At 40.8% G+C, this 27,188-nt stretch overlaps 4 protein-coding genes across 6 annotated transcripts; 1 reads left to right on the forward strand and 3 right to left on the reverse strand.

Annotated features, from left to right (window-relative positions):
• Positions 1–208: 208 nt before the first annotated feature.
• Positions 209–10,135, reverse strand: gspt1 (G1 to S phase transition 1). 3 transcript variants are annotated; one of them, XM_034861448.1, is made up of 14 exons: positions 9,723–10,135; positions 9,385–9,429; positions 7,584–7,847; positions 7,459–7,492; positions 7,130–7,207; positions 6,673–6,853; positions 5,342–5,496; positions 4,912–5,052; positions 4,099–4,192; positions 2,645–2,725; positions 2,169–2,342; positions 1,413–1,502; positions 1,092–1,260; positions 209–636 (listed from the first exon to the last, which is right to left on the reverse strand). In XM_034861448.1, exons 1-14 carry the CDS (start codon positions 9,916–9,918, stop codon positions 584–586), a joined length of 1,755 nt encoding a protein of 584 aa, XP_034717339.1. In that variant the 5' UTR covers positions 9,919–10,135; the 3' UTR covers positions 209–583. The 3 variants fall into 3 exon arrangements, with proteins under 3 accessions (XP_034717339.1, XP_034717338.1, XP_034717340.1); XM_034861447.1 differs by having other exon boundaries at positions 9,346–9,429; XM_034861449.1 differs by lacking the exon at positions 9,385–9,429.
• An 831-nt stretch (positions 10,136–10,966) lies between these two features.
• On the reverse strand, positions 10,967–17,440 carry dmc1 (DNA meiotic recombinase 1). The gene is made up of 13 exons (XM_034860305.1): positions 16,962–17,440; positions 16,258–16,302; positions 16,003–16,149; positions 14,414–14,496; positions 13,795–13,847; positions 13,373–13,414; positions 13,214–13,286; positions 12,823–12,914; positions 12,645–12,718; positions 12,303–12,417; positions 12,017–12,077; positions 11,765–11,881; positions 10,967–11,235 (listed from the first exon to the last, which is right to left on the reverse strand). The coding sequence occupies exons 1-13, from the start codon at positions 17,016–17,018 to the stop codon at positions 11,166–11,168; spliced, it is 1,029 nt and encodes a 342-aa protein (XP_034716196.1). The 5' UTR covers positions 17,019–17,440; the 3' UTR covers positions 10,967–11,165.
• Positions 17,441–19,193: 1,753 nt separating this feature from the next.
• On the reverse strand, positions 19,194–21,194 carry tomm22 (translocase of outer mitochondrial membrane 22 homolog (yeast)). Its single transcript, XM_034860307.1, has 4 exons — positions 20,881–21,194; positions 20,270–20,388; positions 19,597–19,714; positions 19,194–19,385 (listed from the first exon to the last, which is right to left on the reverse strand). The coding sequence occupies exons 1-4, from the start codon at positions 20,968–20,970 to the stop codon at positions 19,311–19,313; spliced, it is 402 nt and encodes a 133-aa protein (XP_034716198.1). The 5' UTR covers positions 20,971–21,194; the 3' UTR covers positions 19,194–19,310.
• A 1,551-nt stretch (positions 21,195–22,745) lies between these two features.
• maff (v-maf avian musculoaponeurotic fibrosarcoma oncogene homolog F) lies at positions 22,746–26,878 on the forward strand. The gene is made up of 3 exons (XM_034860306.1): positions 22,746–22,978; positions 25,985–26,080; positions 26,299–26,878. The coding sequence occupies exons 2-3, from the start codon at positions 26,048–26,050 to the stop codon at positions 26,740–26,742; spliced, it is 477 nt and encodes a 158-aa protein (XP_034716197.1). The 5' UTR covers positions 22,746–22,978; positions 25,985–26,047; the 3' UTR covers positions 26,743–26,878.
• Positions 26,879–27,188: the final 310 nt, after the last annotated feature.

Genomic DNA, 27,188 nt, shown 5'->3' on the forward strand with positions numbered 1-27,188 from the left:
GGTTCATCAGAGTGTGAGCTCAATCCAATTAAACCATCTCATGTGGGGAGAGACCAAACTTTTGGTACAGCAGTCCTTAAAACCAAATAAAATGTCCACTGGATTCTTAATCCCACTCTTAAATTGGGAGATGTACTTTGCAAATTATAACTACAGGCTAACACAGGTCTTTTTGTATGATATGAAATCATTCTGTAGTTTTGTTTTTCTTCCTCAAACTCAGTTACACTGCATCCATCTCCATTCTAAAAACAAATGGCGTGGCCTGCCGACTGCACGGTTCGCCGTGGGATTACAGATGGGGGGCATGTAGCTACATTAGTGGCATAGCTGAGCTCTCAATATGAGAAAGCTGACACACTGGACTTGGTCTCTCGTTTCATATTGTTCATCGTAAAAACTGATTCAGTCTTTTTTTTCTTCATTTGACGCAATTTTATTACCTCCTTCACTCCTTGTTGTCCCTGTTCTTCTCTTCAGCATAGCTGTGTGTAAAGAGAGAGTAACTATTTGGGTCGGCTCTAGCAGCATTTCTCCTCTGGTGAAAGGTGGAAGAACTCCATGCATGCTGCCACTGTTGCATTTAGTCCTTTTCTGGCACCAGCTTCAGCACTTTGCCGATGGCGATAGTTTTGCCTGGTGGAAGAGAAGTGGGGGACAAAATGGAAAAATAAATAACCTAGACATTAGCAAGCAAATATACAATTTATTATCACTGCTGTGACATCTGTGTCCAAAACATATTTGCTTAAAGGTCCCATATTATGTTTATTTTCAGGTTTATACCTGTATTTTGGGTTTGTAATGTTTGCATGCTTTAATGTTAAAAAAACAACATTTTCTCAGACTGTTCCTGTATCCCTGTACACCGTATCCCTTCAAGACCCCCCTCTCAAAACCTATAGCCTAGACTATATATGGTATAGGTGTGACATCACAACTGTACAGTAGTCATGACAGCTTATTTAAAGGCACAGTGTCTGAATAGGGGCTGTGTGCATGTATCTGCGGATTGAGCATTTTGATATTTTCACAGTAACGATATAACACCTTGACTTGCTGTCTTACTAACACACCCACAGCGTCCTTACCCTCGTCTCTCAGTGTGAATCGTCCCATCTGAGGGAATTCTTTGAAGGTCTCTAAGCAGATGACTCCAGCTGCCCGGAGCCTGGCGATACACACCTGGTCCTGCTTAACAAAGCGTGGTCGTGTTTTGCTTTTCTCCCCCGTCTTTTTGTCCACCAAACAGATTAAGGCCTGCAGTTGGGATTTAAAGAGTTGAACTGCATACAGTAAGGCCAGGAGGCGAGCAAAAACTACTGTCTCAGCAAATAAAATACACAACAAAAACAAACTCCAATATTGTAAAATGTTTCAGCAACAGTTTTGGAAGTAGAACAGTAGCTTACTGAGATTTGAACTTCTTCAATGCAGGTGTGGATGTGAAGGACTGCATTGTAACCAGGACAAATGATTGATTTGTGCTCAATAATGACGATCTGAAATAAAAGAAGAAAGAAACGTCCAAAGATCAGTTGACTTGACATATTCATAATACACATATAAAGTATTGAAATAGAGCCGGATATATTAGTTTATGTATTGGTTCCCTATCTCTACTGTCAATATCTTCATATACGTATATATTTAAAAACAAGTGGACAAAAATGGGTTCAAATGGGTCTGTCACTGATGAAATAGGTTAGCATCAGCTGGCATATTTTAAATGCCTCATTCTCAACCGTTGGGCTTCTGCACTCTTTATCTAAACACCAAACAATAAATCAAATCACAACAATGTTGTGCTTCAAACAAGCAGCGAAGTGCTGCTGCTAACAGGCGTTGCAGCGGTGGCTCTGATAAACGGCTGCCCTTCAAATAAATTGGCCTGCACCAAACACCCTGCTTAAACAGACCCCAAACAGTTAACAACATTTTTTGTCTTTTTCCATTTTTAGGTGTTTTATGCAGCATCAGGCTGGGATGTCACTAGATAGTGTGTGGTGGAGGGTATGTTAGCATCAAGTCTCATGTTGGTCAAGTCTCAACCCTAAAGACTAATACAAATTCTCTCCACAGGTAACGTAGACTCTGAAAGTCAGATGTAGAGTGAAAAAAACAGATGTCAGCATGCGGTGACTTTCGGTCAGTCGGTGTTGGTGTACCTGTGCGTCAAAGGTGCGACCGGAGTGGCAGAGGTTGTCAGGACTACAGAGGATAAACCCAGGGAGGATTTCTTCCTCCTCAATGCCCTTCAGCCTCAACTTCAGATTCTCCCCAGGAGTAGCATCGTCTGTCTCCACATCATCGCTCAGCAGGCTCAATACTTCCACTGTGTGCTGCAGCACGCACACACACACACACACATACACGCACGCACAACACACACACACGCACCTTATAAAATAAATATAATTGGCACAATATTGCTGAATTGTACTGAAACTACTGGATACATGGTTGGAGTGAGAACAGAAACTTCACCTATCATTTACCTATCATTTAGGTAACAGGACCTTCTTTACTTTCTTTACTAGGCTGCAGTAAATGTAATACAAGAATGAGACCTTCAAGGTACTCCTAGTAGAAGGTTTATTGGTCCCTTGGGAGAAGCAGCAAAGTCATACAGAGGAGATCTCACCCGGTTTGGCATCATGACCAGCTGCTGGGCTTTACTGATGCATCCAGACTCCAGCTTCCCCAGGATAACGGTGCCCATGTCCTTCAGGGGCACACACATTAAGAATGATCACAGCAATTTAGTGGAAGCCATCGGTAAGTTGATGCACATTAGTCATTCATTTCATGGACTTTCAAGTGATTAATCAGCGCATCAATAAATTAATAGTGAAAAGTCACTATGACTGGGCAGGTACAAGAATATGTGCCTACAAATGTTTAGATCCTGATACCTGGCTTCTGTGCATAGAGTATAACGTTACAGGTGAAACCTAATGCCCTCTGGAATGTACAACACATTGTCACTGTCCAATGAAAACCATGGATCTTGGTTTGACAAAATTCAACCATTTCTTCAGCAAAAATAAATAATTTAAAAGCCCATTGCGATAGTTGAAAAATACATTAGTGTAAGGCTGAAGACATGGTTGTTTTTATTGTGAAAATCTGGCATTCTAGAGATATGTGGTTGCAACATAACAGCAGGCAAATATTAGTATTCTGTTTTCTTACACTATTTTTCCAATATACAGTACTTGCGTCTTGTAACAACTCATCGGAGTATACTGTGAAAATATTCAAGCTCAAAAAACTCCCACATAATTTTAAGAACTATGGCCTAACACGATGCTCTGAAAAATAAGCAAATTTCCCTTTTGGGAAATTTGCTTATTCGCTTTCTTGTCGAAAGTTAAATGAGTTATTGAGGCTGGAAAAAGATGAAACAGCTAGTCTGGCTCTGTCCATGTTTAAGAAAAATCTGTCGACAAGCACCACTAAAGCTCACTAATTAACACTAGCAGTTTCCCTGGTTTTCAGTCTTTGTGCTAAGCAAACCAAGATAACTTCATAATTAACTGACTTAAGAGTGGTATCAATCTTCTGATCTAGCTCCCGGCAAAGAAAGCGGATCTGCTCAACCACTACATAAGGCTCTTGTGAAATCACAGGGAGAGAGGAGTATTTAAACAACTTAAATACAATAGGATAAATAGAAAATATATGTGGAAAAGGGAAACATGATTACATTAAGGTAGGGTAAACTGAAGAAGCTGCAAAATAACTTAATTCCTCCAACACTTGCAGTGTGTGTTGAATGGTTTCCAACATCTAAACAGAGGCAAGTGCCAAGATGCTGAATTATCTTAAAGAGCACTGACTATGCAGAGGCTGCAGCGCGCTTTTGTGTGTGTGTGCATGTGTGTTTATAATCCTGTTGGTGTGCTCATGGCAGATCACCCAACAGGAAGGAGAGAGACAAACTGGAGAGGGAGCACAAAAAAAAGATTTTGGCCAAGTGAGCAAAAACCAAAAAGAAATTTGACACCCACTCATCTGCTTGGGAAGAATCTGTGGAGAAGACAAGCTGCTACAGAGGCCTGTTTATCTCTGTTTGGAAAAACATGGCCTGTTTACCTTGTATTTGTCTACAATAGGTAGTCTGACTGGTCCATCGTTGGATCTGGTAAAATTTGGCAAACTGTCCAGATGGGGAATAAATGCCAAACCCCTGTTAAGGAAAGAAAAACCACAATAGTCACTTGTTAACGTTTCTTTGCTGTTATCACAAATATCTTCATGAGTGCAGCTACTGTGTCCTAGCTTGGGCTACTATGAGATTTATGAAAGCCTATGACTCTTATTTCAAGTGCATTTTGGCAAATGTATTTGTTTAAGTTTCAATTAAACCACAGCTGTGTATTAAGTGTGAACCAGAAGAAAAAACAATTCCAGTCGGCATTAGGAAAAGTCCAGACTCACAACAAACAACATTTAAAAAGAAAAACATAAACCCTAATCCCTTTCTGTAAACCTTGTGCGCTGTGAGACACGATGATTCATAAAACCATGTGCAGAATTACAATTTCCCATCAATAATACCAAGAAACTTATTATTGGCGAATGTCTCCTTAATTACAGTTGGTACAAATCTTCACTGTAATGTGTTAGACAAATATGTATTTATAAACTGTGCAAGTCTTTCTTTGTTTTGAGACCAGGCCTGTGTGAGACAGAGAAGTTGTGGGTCGTCTTTAACATTTTCATAAACAAGAATAAGCACTTGTTGAGTGGCAACATTTTTAAGAAGTCTACAGCATAGAGCTGCAATCTCTCAGGGAAAACAATATGTTCCTTTAAAAAGGCAGATGCTGCAATGTAGCAATACAGGAACAGAACCTGCTGGCAGGGCAAGCAGTTATCCTGAACCCATCCAATGAGTCGACTTACGTGTACCAGGGGCATTCAGTTACGGGCTCCTTGAGGTTGGCACCTGTGAGTCCAGAGCAAGGCATAAAGTGGATGTCCTTCTTGGGGTTAAAGCCCACCTTCTTTAGAAATGGAACCAGCTTCTCCTTACACTCTTCATACCTGCAGAAAAGTAAGGAAAAGATGCAATTATTAACCGAAATCTGAAATGCATAACATCATGGATTTTTACAAAAGGGAGTGAGAAGTCACTTGGGAGCTATAAAAAGGGACATCTGAATAAAACAGACAGTCAACATCAATTCTAATAATTTACCGATAGACTGTTTTTGGTGCCATGTTTTTGTAATTGATTATTTCAACACGTAAAACTAAATGTGGAAACGCCACGGACACAGCATTAAAGCAAACGTAAACGCGTCATATCTATTTGAAGCTAGTCCCTGTTCACCTTTCTAGGCTCCAGTTGACAGTGGGGTCATCCATCTTGTTGACCAGGACAATGAGATGCTTGACTCCTGCTGTTTTAGCCAGCATGGCATGTTCCCGTGTCTGTCCTCCCTTCTCAAAGCCGGTCTCAAACTCCCCCTTTCTTGCGGAAATCACCTGATACAAACCAATAAAAGGAGGCAGAAATAATTCCAGTGTTAAGTGGCAGTTAGGCCCCATTCTCACCTGGTTGTATGTGTGTGTGTGTGTGTGTGTGAATCACTTCAATCGCATAAATCATAAATAAGAAATGTGCGATGACTAATGAAAACTCGCTGCCTACAGTCTGTCTGTGTGCTAAAGGACGTTAACTTTTCTCTGCATGACATAATTCTATGTACGCTTTAAGCTAAAGGACTGCATGTCTACCGGCGGGCCCCGGGCGTGACCTTTGCAGGAGAGAAGGAGCTTTTTGCAGCTTCTAACTGAATCTCTTTTGTTTCAAGTTTAGTTTGTAAATCTGCTTTATTTTATGTTGCATGTCTGCTTATAGGCGAAATGTTACATTTCCGGATTTTGCTGCATCATAATGAAAGCTTGTAAATAACAAAATAATGGGGGACTGTTATTGTGAAGAATATACAGGAAATGAAATGTTTTACCAACAGCTGCTCCTCTGAGGTTTGACCACTTCTAAACAGCAACAGCAGAAGTTGCGACAGAATAACAGGTGTGTCTGTGGTACTAACCTACATATTGGTGAATTTGGGTACCTTTTAATGAAACTTAAAATAAGGTTACTGTTCCCGGGGACCTCTGTGCCGCCGGTACAGCTGCCCTTTCCAGACCATTGGGGGGCCCAGAGCTCCAGAGAGCCAGGGATCTGCTGCACAGATGTGTACTTATTTGCTGAGGTGAAACGTCTCACCAGTGGAATAAATAAAGGGGCTGTACTTGATATTAAAAAAAAGGTGATTTGGGATTGCCTCCAAGCAGCTCTCATAGGCCGTTTCCCGACATGTCAAATACCGACGTTTTGGCACACCCTTTGGCGTCAGATACCGACCCACAAGGCACGGACATGCACATGCACGCACAGCTGGAATAGCTATCAAAACAAAGAACAGAAAAGCTCGGATTACAACACACTCAGAGTGTGACTTCATTCTGTTCTCAGAACGCCATTAATCCACTTTGTCTTTACATAGCAAAAAGTTAGTTACTGCTTTTGTATTGTAATGTTCTGAATATCGAGTAAAGCCCCTTTAAGTACTATACATCAGTATAGGATTTAATCTGTGTGTGTGTGTGTGTGTGTGTTTAGTGTTAGGGCTTGTTGTTTGTCCATCTCACCAGGACAGCCAGGTCGGCTTGTGACGCTCCACCAATCATGTTAGGGACAAAGCTCTTGTGCCCGGGGGCATCCAGGATGGTGAAATGTTTCTTCTCCGTCTCAAAGTAAGCTCTCCCGACCTCGACCGTCTTCCCCTTGTCTCTCTCCTCCTGGTTTGTGTCCAGAGCCCACGACAGGTACCTGCAACAGCCATGTTTATTCATTCTTTTGTTTTCCATAACTGCTCCGTAAACACAACGATGAACATTGAACTCCATGGTGATTTGCTGCAAAACATCCAAAATACTGTGTATACAACATATGGTAGGTCAAATTTACCGCGCTTTTGAAGTGCTGTCATTTCAAAATTTAAAACAGCTAACGGCAATGTATTCACATAAATTAATACCAAAGAAATATGAAAATTAAAAGGCATGCTGATTTTAGACACAAGAAAACTAAGATTTTTTTTCACACCATGTCTCCCTGTTCTTTTCTTTTGCTTCTCTTTCATATTTTTCCAGGGTTCGCTTTTCCACCATTCCAGTTAAGTACCTAGAAAAAATAGAAAACAGGGAAAGTTAACACAGCAGGCAGCCATGCACGTGATGTCATATTTATTGTATCTGTGGCATTAAAAAGTGAAACTTGCGCTTAAACTGGAAAACCTGTTACACTGTAGCAGACAACTATGTGGCAACTATAAACAGAAATGTTATGGTATAGAAACAGTTCTCTATACAGTGGGCAGCCATGCAGAGCTGGGATCAGCCAACACAGAACTAACTTTAAATTGGATTACTCACATGATCTGTCCTCCAATTGTTGATTTTCCAGCATCTAACAGACAAAAAAAAAGATGAAAAAAACGTTCCAAAATCTTCCTTAGATAAATTAATAAACATACTCTACACATGGAAATGACACACACCCACGTGACCAATAAAGACCACGTTCACATGTTCTTTCTTAGGGGCATCTGGCGGTGCCGGAGCCACTTTGGGCATGGGCATCTCCTCCTCTTCCTCCTCCATCATCTCCTCGTCCTCGTTCCTCGCCGCGCCCTCCTCACAGGCTCCTCCTGAACTCAGGTCCTCGTCTCCTCCGCCTCCTCCTCCCCCCGGCTCCTCCTTCTGCTCCCACGTCTCTTCCTCTGTGGTCATGTCTGCCTCTGTGCCTCCATTCTCCACTGGAGCTGGAACCATACAGTACTCATTTACTACACCTGTACACCTGGTATTTCTTTTTGAGGTCTGGATGCTACAGGCAACCCACGGCTTGTAAGAAGGAGGAACTATTTAAGGACCTACTTTTTTGGCTGTAATAAAACCTTGCACTGACTATCTATCCTGATTGATTTAGAATCCTGGAATTCATTAAATATGAAACATTTCTGCCAGTTTTATGTTTAAACCAAACTTAAATCCTTTGACAAAAAATGTTGAATAAGATACCCTTTGCACACATTAAATTTACACAAAACAATTCCATTTTCAAAGGCAGAACTGAGTCAAGTCATCCTATTCACATGTATCTCCTCCACCATTATCATTACTTTATATGCTTTATTGTACACATTATGTTTCTTTTGTGTGTTAGAATATCATTATTTTGTAATAGGCAGGTTTGGTTATGTCATTTGACTCTAAATGTAAATGTATCTTTATTTCAGGGAACCTTCTGTTAAACTGTCTTACAATAGTTTAGGAAAACTTGTGTTTCGGCACTATTTACAAGAAGAAATTAAATTAAATTAACTGTAACTTCAATATCCAATCTGTCACTGTAAAAGAAATGCATATGCTGTCACAAAAGAAGCTCAAATTACTCTTTGGTTTTCAACCACAAGGTTTCTAGGTTTGTACAGATGTTTGGTAATTTCTCATCTTAAATTCTTAACTCTATTTTAAAAATCTAAGCTGCTGCAAAAACGATGACGGTTGTATGTGACATAAAGACCTCAAGGATGGACCACATATTAAAATGAATTTGCCTTCACAGATCTAAAAAGAGTTGCTGAAAAGACTTCACTGGCCGTCGTGCCTTGACTTTGTTGACAGTCACGTCAATGCTGTAATTACATTTTTTCTTTCGGACATGTTCAGAAAAATGGGACAAGTCGAGTTTTAGAACAAGTATTCCCATGAATAAGCCTGTCAGAAATTTCTGTCTCTTATATACACTACATCCGTTTTGTGTCCCTTTGTCATTCATTTTGCTACAGCTGCAGCGCTCAGACACTTCCTTGAAAAACCCCAAACTTGAGTAGAGGCACACAGCATCCGGGTCAGGCCAGAAATGTGAATGGAACTGACTTAGGCAAATTACAACTAGTCTGCAGAAAGTGACTGAAGTAACCAAATACATTCAACTTAGACACATAGCAGACCAAGGTCTCAGACATGCACTGCTTGTAACATATCAGTGTGTGCTAGTGGGATGTCTATTTTGGGCATGGACAAGTGAGGTTGCATCATATTATACGTGGACCGATGCACACTGGCCAGCAACCCAACTATGGCTCAATAAGTGAACTTACATGACTTCAAGATGAGCATCCAAGTTCTCGTCTGCATGAGATGTGGTCTGACATTTTAAATTTGGCTGCAGGTAGATGTGCACACCTGAGCCTGTAACCACACCTGTCCTGTGGTGAACAACCTGCCTAACAGGTAGATTAGTAACGTAATAACCTGAACATGCAGTGCCTGCAGTACAATGTGAATGCATACCGGCTGTTTCTGCCACCTCCATGCTGGCAATTGGGTCAGTGGCACCTTTAGAGGAGAAAAAGGAAAGCATGTTAAACTTTCATAAATATTTATTAGACAAGGATGGTCATTTGACGTCTTGTTGTGACTGTTACTGTGTTATAAATTAGCTGCCTTGCCGTTACAACACATGACTAGTACTCTAGCAGACTTGTTGATTAGTAAGTGGAAATTAGATAACTGTGGCACTGGTTGGACTGATTACAGCGAGTTGCAGAAAGGAAGGCTAACTTAGCTGGATTAGCACGCAAGCTAGCGAGTTAAGCTAACTTCCAACCAGCTGTCTGACATTTACCCACCGTCTGAAGCCGTAATTTCTACGGCACTTGCTTGAAGAAAGCTAGGTACAAACACCGGGGCGTTAACGTTGGGGACAAACGGCTTGGCATTGACGTTGAGTGCGGCGAAGGCAGTTGGGAGCTCTGCCGCGGCAGCCGGGGCCTCGGCATCTTCCTCCAGCTCCCACGAATCCGGGGCTGTGTCTCTCGGGTCCATCGCTTCTTTTTCCAGAGTTGACAAGCTTTCCACTGCCGGGGAACGTAAATGTTTTTTATAGTTCCGATAAAACGCGTTTAGTTGCTGGTGTTTTTTAGACTCTTAGCAGCAAATTTGGTGAAGTTCCCATTGCTTTGTTAAACCTTGCTTTCGCAAGCGTATGGATCCCGTAGCTGACGAGAAGTGGAGTGCAGCACAGCCACTGCATGTCCTGCAACCACCGCTAGAGGCCAGCACCGAACTTCTGCTTCGTGTACAAACATGGTACCGCCTAATACATCAATGGTTATTATCGATTTTACAATCTATAGATACATTTAAGAGTAAAAACTAAAATACATATACATACACAGATAAATATGTAAACATACCCACACACCTCAATACAGACGGGCACAGTTCCGTATACCTTCTTTTAGGGAGTGCAAAGATAGACTTAACAATGTCACATGAAAAATGTGCTTTGAGGCCTTTGACAGCCAACAAGCAGAAATAGCTGAAGCAGACGTGCACCTCCACACCCATCTCCCTTTCTGAGCATGACTTCTGGAGGCGCATGGTAAAAGTCCCATGGCATGACCTTTTTTGAAAACATTAATATGAGTTCCCCCAGCTTGCCTATGGTCCCCCAGTGGCTAGAAATGGCAATAGATGTAAACCGAGCCTTGATATCTTGCTCTGCCTTTTGAGAAAATAAAAGCTCAGATGGGTCGAGCTGGAATTTTGCCCTTTATGAGGTCATAAGAGGCAAGGTTATCTCCCCTTTCTGTGCTTCGCCCGCCCAGAGAATTTGGCCCAAACTTTTGGTGGTTTTGTGGTTTTAGTCTACATAGATTTGCAAGATCCCGTGGGTCCTCATGATTTCAGCTGTCTGTCATGGCCGCAGCCGTTCCGCAACAAATCCAGAACTGGTGGGTTTTGACGGACGGCAGAGCACAGAGCCAACAAGCAGCGGAGCCGATCCGCAAAGGTTCTGCACCCGGTGGAAATTAGGTCAGGAATATGAAATATAAGAAGTACTTAACAAACGGATGTCTTTTTGTGTTTATTTAATCTATAAAAGACAGGAAAAATACTACAACACTGCATATAAATAGAATAAATACATCAATCATATCAGGGCCAAAATTGTCAGTGTAACTTGAATAAGTTAACTCAATAAATAAATCCATAAACAAATACCTTAAATAACTCTAAACTGACAAGAACGGGGCTGTACTAAAAAGTGTCTCAGTTCCTTTTGTCCTTTACTCTTTGGCATCAGAAACTCCTCCAGCAAGGATGGCAAACGTAGCCTCATTCTCAGGCATATCGGGACTAGAGGATATCAGGAAAGAGCAAATGTGAGTCCCAAATGTTTTAACTCTTCAAATAAAATTATTATTTAGGTATAAGGGTCATGGCTGAGATCCAATTCCCTAACAATCAAGTCTAAGGAACCATTTTTAGTTTACTCATACACCCTAGAACATTTATACATCTAGCACAGCTTCTCCTGCCAGTTAAAATAAAATCTCTATACTGTAAGCTAGCTCTACACTACGCACTGCATGCACATTTCAATTCTGTATGTTTAGGTAGGCCTATGTTGATGATGAGCAGATATAAAGATAGTTTGATCTTGAAAATAGATGTTTAATACTCAAATCGTAAGATACGTTTGGGGTGGAATACTACTTTAGCACAAACTAAAAGTAATGTTAAACTACAGCAAAGTGTTGTATGTTAAACTACCATTATCGGAGAAAACCCACTAATTACTTTCTGCAATTATTTTAGAGAATAAATGGTGTATTATGAAAAAAATCCAGCATTATTGATATTGTAAACAAAAACTGCCAACAACCTGTCGAATATTTTGGCAATTCTCATCTCTGCACGTCCCTTCCTCAAGCTGATACGGGTGGTGGAGGCGTGGGCCAGGATATGCCCACCAATGGGCTTCTTGGGATCAGCTTGAAACCTTAAACAGGGACAAGACACAAATAAAAATAAACAGCCAATCAAAGGTTCTCACAATTTTGGCCTCAATGAGTCAGCGACAAAACAGAATTTCAATCACAAAACTTGTCAGATCTCCCCCCACAATGACCCTTACGTCATTCCAGCACCGGGATCAGCTGTCATTTGGTTGGTGACAAACACTGCTACGTTGTACTCTAAGAAAAACATAAATGAAAAACCAAACATCATCATTATTAGGAACATTATTTATACTTTACGCATACTTGAGACCACCATGTAAAAGACACCACAGCTGAATTAGTTAACAAACAGCAATATTTATTTATCCAGACATTCCCTGTACTGTACATGGCAGGTAAGATATGGCTGATGTTTGTGGCTTTTACAAATTTGCACATATTCAAACTCTTGGTTCAGACCTTCAGAGATCTTCTGCAGCCTGGAGAGCATCTGGGCCAGTTTCTGCTGCCGCTCAGCCAGCTCGCCTCGACCAGAGAAATCTACTCTGAACAGAGCCATGATGGAGTCGATGATCTGACAACAGGGAGGAGACAAGAAGGAGACTCCAAGGATGAGAAAGCTAGAATCCCTGCTTTCAGAATGCGTGCCATGTGTGCTTTTTAACATGAGAAAAACAAGAAAGGGCTGATTCTTGCCCTCCATTAGCTTCACACAGAGAATACCAAAATAAAGGGTGGAAGTAAAACCACAAACATGATAAATATGTGAAACATGCTTTTAGAGTTCATTCTTTTACTCACCAATAGTTTAAACACTCCTCCTTCCTCGTGAAATTTGGCTGCTACAAAGTCCAACAGCTCCATCTGGTGTTCACCTGAGGAGCAAGCAAGACAGAGTTTAATACACCAAAATATCAAAACCTTGCGGCCAAAAGATAATGTCAAAGTTATCTGTTCTAAATGAACTGAATGTTCGCACTGGTATAGGCCCGGGCGTAAAGCACGTTGTCCAGCACAGCACCATGGTCCACATTAAACCTATCAGCGATGTCTTTCAGTCTGTCCGGACGGCTGGAACCAGACGGGTACGAGTCAAGGGTAATGTGAAACAGAATAACAGGAAGAAAAGATACTAATACAGACATGAGTACTCATTGTATAGTCCCATTATGACAGATACTAGAGGAATATCTCTCAAACATGTTTTCAAAATCGGAACATTGTGGAATGCCATGTATGGGGCAATGTGTTGACTGTGGTGCTATCTATAGCCAAGGTTCTTCCTGGGACAACAAATAACCAACTGGGGTACACAACATCAACCAAATTGCAAGTCACACGCTGGGTGGTTGTTCCCATTATGAGGATACAAGGTGTTTTCTGTGTCAATGAAGATTACTTTCCCGCCTGAGTAGCCATCCTCGCCTGGCAGCTGAGCAGTGACTATACAAAAACAACACAGAATTTGACTTGTTCAATGTTTTATCAACCACTTTGAAGCAGCCATTTTCAAAAGGCTCCTTACTCACCACAGAATGTGTGAGATAGTTGGGTTTTCCCTGTGCGGAACTCTGTAGGATGAAAGAATGTAGTAAACGTTTTGACCAAGTCCTGCAAACTGATCGACTGTGTAAATCCCGCCCACTCTGATGGCAATTTGATTTCGCCCTGCAGCTCGGTTTGGAAACCTGCATGTTTAATTCTCCTGCTTCAGTTCACAATTTTGCCCCTCGGATCGTTGGTCTGATTGGTTGAAGGGCTATCCAATTGTGTACACATTCATTTGAACTATGCACGAAAAAACAGAGCAGACTCCCCATACCAACGCTAAATCTCAAATCTATTGAGCTTGGCTTGGTCTGGTAATGGCCGGACTAGCAAACTGATCAATATTTAAACAATATAATCATATCATATACAGTATATTGTTATCTAGAAAAAGACATCTCACCTCCAAAGGCCTCTGTGATAGCCATACTCTCTATACCTCCACCCAAAAGTTTACTGCAGAGACAAAAGATATTTGTTTTAACATCTTTACTTTGAATGAGTAATACTTTACCAGACTCACAAAAGGAAATCCAAACTTTCAAACATCATTTTTAATTGTCTGTGTAACTGGTGAGGTCAAAAAATTCCTGGATATTGATAGTATCAATATCTTGGTTATGACAAGTGGTGCTTTATCAAAACAATCATTAGTGTTGTAAATTAAATAACCCAATTGAGGCATCCGGTATTAATTTTGCGATGCAACAAACGTCAAATTAGGAAAATTCTATCAATTAACTGTCGCCATTAAGACCGTGATGAAAAATATTTGAGCTATATCATATTAAAACATGTAAAGTTCTAGAGCAAGGGTTCTCAAACTTATTTTTCAATAACGTAATTTTAATAATTATGCATGACATATTTTTAAATGAGCATTTTGCAAAAACTTCACGTACCCCCTGCAGTACTCCAAATTATCCCCAGGGGTACGCGTACCCCCCATACGAGAAACACTGTTCTAAAGGGTACTGTAAATCACTATATACATGCTATCAACATTAGGAAGAAATCTTAACTCAAACTCCTGGCTCCCGGTTGTGATGTGGAACACCTGCTTCCTCCTTGAGCTGTACTCAAAGGCAGTCTGGAAACCAACATTCTACAATGTAAAGAAAATGACTTAATACACACAGTGGGGTTCAAAGGTTTGGGCACCCCAGGTAAAAATGTGAATGACAGATTAGACATTTGTATAATATGTCACAAAAAGTTAGATTTTATTTCCATCATTTACACTTCCAAAATAGCAGAAAACCAAAAAATGGCGTCTGCAAAAGTTTGGGCACCCTGCAGAGTTTATAGCATGCACCGCCCTCTTTGGAAACTGAGACCTGACAGTGTCATGGATTGTTCTCAATCATTGTCTGGAAAGACCAGGTAAATGCCGAGACTCATTTGACCTTACCCCAGCAATCAGCCCCATGGCTTCTTCTAAGCAGTCGTCTACAAAACTGAAACTGAAAATAGTTGACGCTCATAAAGCAGGAGAAGGCAATAAGAAGATAGCAAAGCGTTTTAAGATGCCTATGTCCTCTGTTCGGAATGTAATTAACAGTTGGACAGAGGTTCTTTTCATTCAATTCCGTGCCCTTTCTCTTCCAAACTTACCTTTGCTCATTGCGGCCAAAAAGTTATATTTTAACCTCATCGGTACACAGAACTTGTTTCCACAATGCATCAGGCTTGTCTATATGTTCATTTGCAAACTTCAAATGCAGATTTTCGTGGTGAGGACGTAGAAGAGGTTTTCTTCTGATGACTCTTCCATGAAGACCATATTTGTACAAGTATCTCTTTATAGTGGAATGCTGTACCATAACTCCAGTGTGTGCCAGGTCTTTCTGGATTCAATCATGCTTTGGGGTTGTATTCCAGCTAGTGGCACAGGGAACATTTCACAAGTAGAAGAAAAAATGGATTCAAACAAATTTTGGATGCTAACTTAATGCAATCTGTGAAAAAGCTGGAGTTAAAGAGAGTATGGCTTCTACAAATGGATAACGATCGTAAACACACCTCAAAATCCACAGTGGATTACATCAAGAGGCGTAAACTGAAGGTTTTCCCATGGCCTTCACAATCTCCTGACCTCAACATAATTGAAAATCTATAGATAGACGTTAAAAGAGCAGTGCGTGACAGCCCAGAAATCTCAAAGAACTGGAAGACTTTTGTAAGGAAGAATGGGCTAAGATACTTCAATCAAGAATTGAAAGACTCTTGGCTGGCTACAAGAAGTGTTAACAAGCTGTGATACTTGCCAAAAGAGGCAGTACAAGGTATTAATTCTGCAGGGTGCCCGAACCTTTGCAGACGCCATTTTTCTGTTTTCTGTTATTTTGAAAGTGAAAAATGATGGAAATAAATTTTGACTTTTTGTGACATATAATACAAATGTCTAATCTGTCATTTGATGCATTTGAGATTTTTCCATCTTTTCTTGGCTTCCTTATGCACATTAACACAAATTTTTACCTGGGGTGCCCAAACTTTCAAACCCCACTGTACAATGTTCTGTTATGTTCCCAAATAATTCAGTGACCTAAGAATAAAGAAGCACAGGTTAAATAATTACATGACATTTTCAATAGAAAACCCATTTTACCAGCATTTTCCCAGCTGCCTCTTTGATCTTTTCCACTTTTGCCTCGGACAGGCCCTTGATGTTGCACAAAGCTTTGCGAGTAGTCATCTGAATCCCCTTCACAGTGCAGATACCCACTAACTTCATCTTTTTAATATCTGCTGCATTCTGTGGTCACAAGAGAGGAGGGACAGAGAGATGCTCACATAGAAAACTGACTTTTGATCTGCCAGGACAACTCTGACTATATGTTACAGGCAGCCCTGCTGTACTCACAATCCCATGTTTCTGGAGGAGGTCAATATCTTGGAAGAAGGACTCCTGTTAGGTTTAGGAAAAAAGAAAATATAAATGAGGTAGTTGCTGAGGAGTATCATTAAGCTTGACTATTAAGGCATAGGGTTAGGGTTAGGGTTAGGCATATATCTTTTAACATTAAAAGATCAGTAGCATAACTTGACCATAATTTACCAATGCCTTATTGAAAAGACATATTAGACTGTGTTTGAAATGTTACCTAAATTGTTTGTTTAAATACAAATGATTTATATTAACCCTCCTGTTGTCTTAGGGTCAATTTTGACCCGTTTCCGAAGTTTCTATATCACAAAAATGGCAAAAATAAAAGGGATGGTTCCATACACCAAACAGGCTATGATTATCCATCAACATAGATTCATCAGATCTTAACTATAGGTCAAAAACATTCATAATTTGTTTTTTTGTGACCAGCATATGCAAAAATAAGTGTAAAACTATAGTGTTAAAATGTGGGAATAAATTTGGCTAAGAATATGCAACACGTAATTGGGTGATAGCTAGGTTAAATTTACGCCAACACAGACGAACAACACAAGGGTTTACTTGTGTTGTGTAACGTTATAAACTGTTGTCTGTGGGTGATTTTATTTTTTTGTCATGGAAGGCCACTAGCATAAGAAATCATCAAAGTGCAACATTAATATAAATTGAAATATCACCTCATCATCCTGGAAACAAGTATCATCTTCCACAACCTGATCCTCTGCAGCTTTCATTCTCGATGTAGCTTGCTAGCTAGCTAGTACTTATAGGTTAGCTGGCTACCTAAACGTTGAAGATAAAATGGATTTTGCTGGTTCATACAGTAAAGGCCTTTAGGCAAGGTCAACTCACTTAGCTAGCTAGATAGCTAGCTAGCTAATCTTTTGTTTAAGTAAGCTAAATTGCTAACTTAGCAAACTAGCTAATGTTATTTTCTGGTCTTTCAACTGTTCACAACATAAACAACGCTCTTGGTAAAACTATCACAACAAGTACGTTTGCTTTTTCAACTACGTTCAATATTAAATAGATACTGACTAAAAAAATGCAAGTTTGAGTTAAAAAAAAAAAAAAGTAAATTGCTCTATGCTTCTTGAAGCAGCTAGCGCGCGGAAACTGGCGGGAATCCGGGAATTTTGTCCAATTCAAGTGTAGTCGGAAATTATAACTTTATCCGTTGAGAGAACATGCATCACGTCAAGCAAGTAACTTTGTTGCTTTTAGGTGCGAACATGGACACCTCCATGAATTGATTTCTAGCGGGTTTGAATTTTTTAAATAATCATCAGTTACTGTCAAAAAAAAAGAACATCTTCCCAATACAACCTCTAGTAATAGCGACTATTTGATAGTCCATGCTTATAACCAACAGGACGAGGAGCTGAACAAGTGCCTTGAATGCATCAAAGGACACTGGCATTCAAAATAATTGTATATTGTTTATTTTCTATTCTCTTAAGTATATTGTTGTTGTAAAATGAATGTGCTGTATTCTGGTTATGGTTTATCATTTTTTGTGGTTTCTTAAGGCCATGGGGTCTGATATAGTTGTATGCATAAAACTAATAAAAACTAAAGCTTCATCACTGCACAGCAAGTTGACATGTCACAGCAGGACATGCACATGTGCATATTACATAATAATATCAATTATGGCTGCTTATTTAGGTGCATTCATCTTATCACAATGCATAGTCTTTGTGATTGCACCTGTACCTGCTGTGAAATTAAAAATGGTTTATATGGCATTTGAGTATAATTCCTATTTTGAGATGTAAAATATGTGATAAAGAAAAAAATCTGTGAAAAGAGATACTCTACAATACAAAGAATACCATTGCTTACTTTTTTAATGTCTAATAAAATAATCCCTTAATCTGGTCTTTCATTCATGAATTGTAATTTCATGCTTTTGGGGTGATTTAATGACAAACATGCTCAAAGTTAACACATGATATCCATTTGATTTGGTGTTTTAATTGCTGCGGTCGAGTTGAACACAAACCAGAGACATGAGTTTGCTTGCTGAACAGAGGTAAGAGATTGTAAATTCACATGGATGGCAACAGAACAGAAAACACCATTCTCTACAGACTGGACACGTCAGGGTAATATAGAGCCATTTAGAATCAAAACGTCAACCACATTTGTCCGAAATCTTCTGACGTTTGCAGTCTTAAATTATTTAATTACTTTTCAGATACTATCAATGGAAAAGGACACAATCATTTTTGAATTGTTAAACAACATGGATCCTGTTGTAGTTGAATTATACAATCTAGTGTTTAAAACCAGATCAATATAGCAAAAAAAATTAACTGTGAAATGAATGGCATTGTACTCTGACTTACATGCATAGTACAACTTTGAACTGTTACGAATGTACAAACAGGAATGCAGCACATAGAAAAGAGTGTCATATAGCGTGTAGAACTTCAAGAGGCCATCTATGGGACATATTCCTACCAGTCAAATCTTGTCTACAGTGTGCTCCACAGTGAATTGGACCTTTCTGTCAGATACTCTATTCTAATAATTCTCCATAGATGTATAACCAGCAAGCTCATGGACAAAACTACCCACATACTGTGGGTATAGCAATGTCCTTCAGACTGCAAACACCAAGACATACAATTAACCTTTTGTCTTTCAATGCATCCACTTGAACCCGCTATCCCCTAAAGTACATTGTTTATATTTATATAAGTATTTAAAAAAAAAAAATTAGGAGCAGTGCTCCTGGAAATAAGTCTCTGAATGATGATGGAGTAAGGAGAGACAGCGAGAGAGAAGTGTTAGAAACGCACCACATCCTCCTCCTCCAATCCCATCAGCCAATCCAATACGCTGGAGTGAGCCTAATGCCATGCTGTTGACATGCAGTAGCTTTCGCTTCCGTTTTTATTTGATTTTTTATCTAACTGCAGTTCTTTGCCCTTCTCCATGGTCTCTCTGTCTCTCCTTGCGACCGGCCGCGCTGTTTCGTTGGCAGCAGATCTCAGGATCCCGTTGGCCCTTCCTGTGTCTCACATCTTGCCAGGTGCAGGAGGCATCATGCCCGGCATCCCACCAGACATTCCAGTGTTGGGCCCCAACAGGATCTGAAAGAAAAAAGAAGAAAAAAAAACACAGATATAATTCAGGTTGTTCATTGGTGAACACGTCACATACAGCACATTAATCAATTATGATTTGCAATTTCACGTCCAACTGCATTCACTCCTATGCGTGTGTCACTACTTGCTTCCACATGCCTGTAAAACCTTGGGCTTCTGTGGCTGTCTCTCAGGTGTTGGTTACATGTACACCCACCTGTCTCTGCTGTTGTAGCTGCTGCTGCTCCAGCTGTAGTCTTTCTGTCTCAAACACAACAGGCAGCACCAAGATCATGAAGGAGGTAGTACCGACCCAGAGTGCCGAGCGGGAAAAACTGAAACAAGTTAACAACCTGATTAATGTTTGCTTTTTAAGATGTGCCAGTCCAAGGTTTGGACCAGCCAATGACTGATATTTCTAAAATTAGATTCCAGCAATTTTTAATGTAAATGTAAATGTGCTGTATTTATATAGCGCTTTTCTAGTCTTAATGACTACTCAAAGCGCTTTTACATCTACAGGAGACATTCACCATTCACACACATTCATACACTGTGGCTGGTACAAGGTGCCACCTGCTCATCAGATAAACACTCACACACATTCACACTCTGATGGCGCAGCATCGGGGGCAACTCGGGGTTCAATGTCTTGCCCAAGGACACTTCGACATGGGACTGCAGGGCGAGGGATTGAACCCCCAACCTTCCGATTGGCAGACAACCGCTCTACCACTGAGCCACAGCCGCCCCTATGTGTACTACAAGCTGTGAGTCTCGCTCAAGAAAACAAAGACTGGAACAATAAGCTGCTGCTGAGATCAGACCATCCGCTGGGGTACCATGCCACCCTGCATACATTCTTGCATTGATAAGGCGATGAGTTGTACCTGTAAAATTTCTTGGCCAATGAGACCGAGCATTGTGCAGACACTTCAGCAGCAGTGCGAACTGTGTCAGGGAACATCTCTGTCAGGCCCCACAACCTCTCCATCAGAGTCTCATCTAGCTGTAGGAGACAAATACAAACATCAGACACGAAACTTTGGTGCGAAAAGACTGAGTACGCTATCAAATAGCATATCATATGGATAAAAGCATGCATTAAAAATAAATCCACGCTCCTCTGTAAACTCGGGAAATACAGTTGGTTAATAATGAAGTTTGCTACAAGTTGGTTAAGCTAGTGTTAGCACAGTGCTTGAGTATTTGTCCACAGTCGGTACTTTCAAAATAATAACATGATAGTGAAATCAACAGCTAGTTTGACGAAACAAACTTTTAAGTAACAATTGTACATGCTTTCAGCAGACTCCAAACAGGTTTGTCAGAACAGACTCCTCAGGTAGTAAGCTAGTTAGCATTGGTAACGTTTCAGTCATGTTAGCTAGCTATGTTTAGCCAAGGAAAGGACAAGCTGAAAACAAGAAAGTGGGACTCAATGTTAAATTTGTGTCCTCGTCCACATTTTGGAAGTACACCAGAATGACAAGCCACTTACATCTTCATCTTCATCGTCGTCAATCTCGTCCTCGGGGGGCCGGGTGGCCACCGGGCCCGCAGCGGGGGAAAGCTCCTCGATTGCAGCCATGTTTCCTGCTAGCCCGCTCCTCTCTGTCGGGTTGGATAAGATGTGCGCACGGCGAACAAGTCGCTATAAAACACGGTAAAGCCGACAGTTTAGTGTATTTCTTGTGAGTTCCCACCGGCTTTCATTAAAGCTAATGCTAAGAGGCGTGCATCTGTCCAACGACAGTCTGAGGTCACAGTGGGAAACGTGAGGCTTGTCAGGGACGGATGACGAGACCAGGGCAGGGCTCAGTTTGTACGTCACCCTAAAGCAAACTGCACCCCCTGCCGTAGAGGCTGTCTAATAGCAGCCATTGGTCTCAACAAGTGTAACGTTATTAACTGGCTAAAAATAGCCATGTAATAAATGTTCGTTTTGTCTAGAAGTGAGTCCAATTTACCCGACCTTAAATTTATCTTCTATAAATTATACAACTGCATTCTTTCAAAACTTTTTTTTTAATATAGGCCTACATCAGTTTATCACTCATTAAGCATGGGTAACCCCCCCCCCTTTAATGTTAGACCACTAAATTAACATTGTTAGGGAACTATTACATAATTTTTAAGGATTGGTAGAACACCCCAAAATTGTTAAATCATTAATAAAGCCTTGGAAAACAATATATTCTTAAAACAACGACATAGTGCAAAGGGTATCACCTTTGGCAATATTGTTAAAAGGCGTTTTTATGCTTGACATGGCAACATCTGCCTCTGCTTTGCAACTAAGCAGTGCTGGGTAACAGTCAGGAAATATAACACTACAAAAATATTAACATTTTCCCTTATGGGCCAATGTCAACTCAGCTCTAGAGTATCACAACAATGTTTTGTTCACGGAATTGTTCAGGTGCCGCTGAAGGTGACATCCGATGTCCCTACGTTTTTGGCCGGATGTCTTCATGTTATTAGGACTATGGTTAACTCAGATATCTACAGGGTAAAACCAGACTCTCTGTCAAATCTGAGTAGTCTGTTGCACAACTTAAATACCTTTTGAGTTGTAGCCCAGTGATTTTCTGAACTTACCAGACGTTTCTATTATTTGCTTTTACCCACTTAGTCATTATATTCACATAACTGATGATTATTTATCAAACATCTCAATGTGTAAATATTTTGTGAAAGCACCAACAGTCAACACTACAATATTGTCGCGGTATTAATATCGAGGTATTTGGTCAAAAATACTGGGATATTTGATTTTCTCCATATCGCCCAGCCCTACCTCCCAGTAGAACAACATAATGAATGGCATTCACTCAAAAATATGTACAGTATAGTTCAAAGTGGAACCTTTGCTCCTCATCCCAATTTTTAACGTAGCCTACTATTGCAACAGAAGGTACATTGAAAATACATGTTGGCCATTTATAGAGTGTCAGTCCTCATTTTGTTTGGCAGATACATAAATACCCTGCTGTATAGAACTTGTCACTAAATAAAATAAAATAGTCCCACCCCTCATAATAATTCCATGTGAATTACAATAACAGACACATAATGGACATACTCTACATGGTTGTCTGTGTTGCAGCAGTGAAAAAGATTCTGCCATCAATGTAGGCTACTTTTTAGCGTGTAGGCTTAGGCATTTCTACTGTAAACTATGAGTTTGTGGGGTGTGTGGGTTTTTAGCTCTAGGCTAGCTTACTTGTTTAAGTTGTTGGATTCTGCTTGATTTTAAACTTCACCATCATATGGCTTCCAATGCTAAATAGTGCCAATAAAGGGTGACTCTAAAGCCTCTCGCAATGTTTTAATCTTTTTCCTGAGAAGTTGTTTTGGCTGGGAATGGCGAAAGGGGGCTGGTCATGGAAAAGTTTTGGGATGCAGGGATTTCTTGTTTACATCCTCCCGGAGTACGACGCGGGGGCGGGGTTGGCTCCGCCCTCATTCTTTAGACCTGACGTCATTGTCACTTGTGTTTTTTTGTGAATGAAAGAATCCAGCCTCAGAGAGCAGCGGAGTAATTCCGGGAAAAGGCGGACTGACATTTTGTCGCTAGAGTCGCTTCGATCCAGCAGGTAAATTATATTTTGTACTAAATATTGAACGTTCAATTACTTAGCTCGAATTCTTTAATAACAGCCGAACACTTGATGACTTGTATCAGCCGGGGGCTTGCCAACCAACCAAGGACAAGTGAGCAGGCAGCTGTTTGCTTTAATCTCCTGTAGGTTAGCTCGTCAGAAACCGTTGATGCTAAGTGCTAGCTAACATTACTAGCATGTTTAAGATGATGCGCATAATTTGACCCCGCTTTAAATATGTATGCCTCTCGTAACATTTGACAGCCAGATGAGGTTCTCACTTCCTCTTTTTAACGGTATATCTTGAAAAAAAATTAAATGGATTATTTAAAGTTTTACTAAAATGGATGTCGAGGGCACTCGTGATGGCTGTTTACTATAGCAGCAGGGCTTTACCCCAAGCTGGCCAGCTCCTCTCCCTATAAGGATAAGGGTGGATTCTGGATGTAACGTTAGCTAGATTCATAAATACAGTTTGTACGGGTTGTCCGTGTTCGCTATTTGTCATGTAGTCAGTAAATATTAAAACAAAATAGATATAAGGGTGTTTAACTGTATAAAACACGCTAACTAGCGTTGGTTGTAGCTTGCGTTTGGCAGTGCTGCGTTCACTTGTTGCGTTTCACTTAGGTTGCGTTACTGAAAAAGTACTACGTCCTCTAAAGTGATATTTATAGTGAAATACAAACGTGGACATCATGTGCTGTTTGGGCGAACACAGAAAGACGTGGTCACAGCTGCTTTTCTTGGGTTTGGACTGACTGGCAGGCTTGGCGGAGCTGAGCGAACGGTTTATTGCTGAATCACCCTGACTTTACGAAACGGCGGTCTCCTCGGTTTACACAGCCCGAGTCCGCCGGCTGCTTGGACAACCGCTAGTGCTGCAACCTCACTTCCCACGCATGTCGGGAAATGCAGTTTATAGGGTTTTTTTAAGCTCATATATATCAACATTAACAGATTATGTACATGAGTTGTACGCGGCCTGCAAGTATTAGGAATATTAGGAAGAAGGACGAGAACAATGGATTTGTGTTTTGTAACTGCACTCGAAATTAAACTGAATTGGGACTTTTCCTTGTATGGTTCCCCCTCATGTCTTACAGCATGTTTGGGAGTCCTGTTTGTGGTCTGACATGTTACTGGAGAGTGGCACAAATAAAGTCACTTTACATCCTTTTGTCTATATAAATGTTTACACTTTTTAGATTTTACAGGTATGATTCTTTTACCTTTTTTTAAATTAAAAATGTAAATACCTAATTTGTAAAAGTGTAATATTCTTTCATAAATGGGTCATATGTTTATGAAAAGTCAGTCTATCACATTTGAAAGCAAGCAGAAAAGCAACTTGCTTTAACTTAAAATGATTACACCAAGTTAATTAAACTATAATATTAATACAATTCAAAGACTCACAACAACGGATTTACCCAAAGGTTTTGGCACAAAGTGTTAAAACTAGCATGTTTGTTAGTGTATCTACAAGGTTTTGTCGTTGATAGATTTACAAGAGGAAAGAGACAGACCATCATAAATACACCCTGGTGCCCAGCAAAGACAATATTTAAGAAGAGGTGAAGCATGCTCTTGTCTAGATCATCACAAAGACGAAAGGGAGTTGACTAGTTCAAAAGGTCCTCAGCTACCTCAGCACAGCTACTTGACTGTATGTTGTCACTCTATGCACATGCAGTATCATGCAACCATGCGTGTTGACATTTCTTTGTGTTTAGTACCACTTCTGGGCTGCAAAGAGACCATATGGAAGCCTGCTCACTCTTAAAAAAAAAAAAGAAGAAAAAAAAAAATCCCATGTGACAGTAAATATGAAAGTTCACACTTTCACTTTCTATGTGGGAAAACCCCCTTGTGGTTTGATGATGTCAATGTAGAAATTGTGGGTCTCAGTTAAATGTTAATGTCAAAAGATTTTTTTATGACAGCGTAGCTTCTCATCGTCAATCCATGTGGCCGTTTCTACCCTGTGAGCTCTGGTTAGGATGGAGGCCAAAGTTTAAGTGCAGAGTCATTTGTATCAACACGACGGTGATCCGAAGCACACTGCCAAATTAACCAAGAAGTGACTAAGGAGGTGAAGCAGCTCCAGTTGGCCCAGCGTAGATGTTGGACTTTAATCCCACACATCATTTGTGAGTTGACCTTAAGATGAGTGTAGGAAGTACACACGCAGTCAGTTTAGCAAGAAGAAAATTTCCAAATACAATAGTGTTAAGGCATACTCTCTTACTGATGTTATCCCAGGTTGTTACTGGAAGCATATATATATATATATATATATATATATGCTTCCAGCAACAACCTGTTTTTCATCTGTTTTCTATGTAAGCAGGGGCTATCGATGTAGTTTCTACTCCTTTTCTCTATGAAAAAATATCTAAATCCAATCCAATCCACTTTATTTGTATAGCACATTTTACAAACACAAAGTTACCAAAGTGCTGCACAGAAAACTCAAACATACAAAACAATTAATGTAAAACATTGTAAAAACAAAATAAGAGCATCTGGTTTAAAAAGATAAAAAAATAGATACAAATAATAAATACTAAAATACAATAAAATGTTTCAAATGTTACTTGAAACAGTAGTAAGAAGTATATCCCACAATAGTTGCATGTCCTTTTTGACCATGAAAGTTGGAACCGTTGGTGTTGTGTAGTCCGCAAGAGGAAGTGTTGAGGGAACGGGGTTAGGACACCTGCTTTGAGCAACCAAAGGTTAGACGCATGATTACTTCCTCCTGACTATTTCAGCTAACAGAGCAGGGCCTGTCGCTTTCAAAACCTCTTCCTTTTTAATATCAAACCACAGAGTTTGTAATGAGAGAGCGCGTTTTGGAGAAGCATAAAAGATCTGCGGGTTCTCCTTTTCCCCCTTATCGCGCATGACTGGCTGTCTTGTGAGCGGATGGTAAAATGTCAGGCCACTCACATGTGATAACATACCTTTTCTTGTGTCCCATTTCTGTGTTTGCAGATTGTCTGTCTGTATCTGTGTTGACTGGTGCTTGGGGGGGGAACAACCGAAGACAGTTGGATCATGTCATCAGAAAGAAGCAGCAAGGCCCTGAAGGTAACACACTGCCTGAAAGAAAAGAAGCTTGAGAAAACATGAGTCATGTTAGCATTTGCCTATTTTTACAAGCGTGAACGTCATTGTTGAAAATAAGTCTTACTCTCCTCCTTATCAGTTATTTTTCAATCTCATTTGTTTTTTTTGTTTTTCCGCCCTTCTCTTCTTTCTTCATGCTCCCTCTCTTCCTATTTCCTCCTCTGTTCCTTCCCCTTCAGGTAAAGCAGGAATGTGGCGAAAATGTGCCCGTCCTGTCGGACAGCGAGCTCATGTCTCTCACAGTACGAGAGTTGAACCTCCACCTGCGCGGCATGTCCCGCGACGAGATCCAGAAGCTGAAGCAGCGCCGGCGCACCTTGAAGAACCGGGGCTATGCCGCCAGCTGCCGAGTCAAACGGGTGTCGCAGCGCGAAGCCCTGGAGCAGCAGAAAACGGAGCTCCAGAGGGAGGTGGAGAGGCTCGGGGCGGAGAACGCCGGCATGAGGAAAGAGCTGGAGGGGCTGGGCGCGCGTCTGGCGGCGCTCCAGAGGTTTGCCAGGGGCCTGGAGGCCGGAGGAGGCAACCTGCTCGCTACAGCCCCGCGTCGCAACACCGCCTCGGTCATCACCATCGTCAAGAGTCCACCACAGCCTCAGCCGCAGAGGGACCAGGAGTCGTCCTAGAAGGAGCTGCTTGACTGGGGGGTGGGCAGGGACGCACAACATGCAATGCAACAACACACATACACCTGCAGGCGTATATAAATATATAAATATATTCTATACACACACGCCGGCGAACAGGAAGACGATTTTAGTAGGAAAATACTAAGCACTGCGTCACGCCTCGTTCACATTTTGAATCTTCGTAGGATTATTTAGACAGGCGCTATTTGTTCCTGTGTAACACAGTGTTGACTAGCTTTCCAAAGCAAGGGCCAGGAACCGTTGTAAAAGAGTCTAGGACCGGAGGAGGTGTCCGTCTCGTAAAGCCGTTCCATGACACTGCAGTTTAGTTGACCGAAACCTACCTTAGTGGATCTGTTTAGGAATCGGTTCAGAAAGACGCAGCGGGTTTAATGTGAACGAGGCGTTCAGCACCGATGCCTTCGCAGTCATCACACACCCTC

This window comes from Etheostoma cragini, chromosome 21, assembly GCF_013103735.1.
Source record: "Etheostoma cragini isolate CJK2018 chromosome 21, CSU_Ecrag_1.0, whole genome shotgun sequence".
In the NCBI taxonomy this organism is placed as follows: Eukaryota; Metazoa; Chordata; class Actinopteri; order Perciformes; family Percidae; genus Etheostoma; species Etheostoma cragini.

Coding starts and splice junctions, on each gene's coding strand:
- gspt1 (XM_034861447.1), bottom strand. CDS start 9,918: ATGGACCCGAGAGACACAGCCCCGGATTCGTGGGAGCTGGAGGAAGAT. Junction 7,208..7,458: donor ACAATTGGAGGACAGATCAT/GTGAGTAATCCA, acceptor TATTTTTTCTAG/GTACTTAACTGGAATGGTGG. Junction 6,854..7,129: donor GAAAAGAACAGGGAGACATG/GTGTGAAAAAAA, acceptor TGGCTGTTGCAG/GTACCTGTCGTGGGCTCTGG.
- dmc1 (XM_034860305.1), bottom strand. CDS start 17,018: ATGAAAGCTGCAGAGGATCAGGTTGTGGAAGATGATACTTGTTTCCAG. Junction 16,150..16,257: donor TCCTCCAGAAACATGGGATT/GTGAGTACAGCA, acceptor TTGTGACCACAG/AATGCAGCAGATATTAAAAA. Junction 12,719..12,822: donor TTACGCCCGGGCCTATACCA/GTGCGAACATTC, acceptor CTTGCTCCTCAG/GTGAACACCAGATGGAGCTG.
- tomm22 (XM_034860307.1), bottom strand. CDS start 20,970: ATGGCTGCAATCGAGGAGCTTTCCCCCGCTGCGGGCCCGGTGGCCACC. Junction 20,389..20,880: donor ACGACGATGAAGATGAAGAT/GTAAGTGGCTTG, acceptor TGTCTCCTACAG/CTAGATGAGACTCTGATGGA. Junction 19,386..19,596: donor AGCTACAACAGCAGAGACAG/GTGGGTGTACAT, acceptor TTTTTCTTTCAG/ATCCTGTTGGGGCCCAACAC.
- maff (XM_034860306.1), top strand. CDS start 26,048: ATGTCATCAGAAAGAAGCAGCAAGGCCCTGAAG. Junction 26,081..26,298: donor GAAGCAGCAAGGCCCTGAAG/GTAACACACTGC, acceptor CTTCCCCTTCAG/GTAAAGCAGGAATGTGGCGA.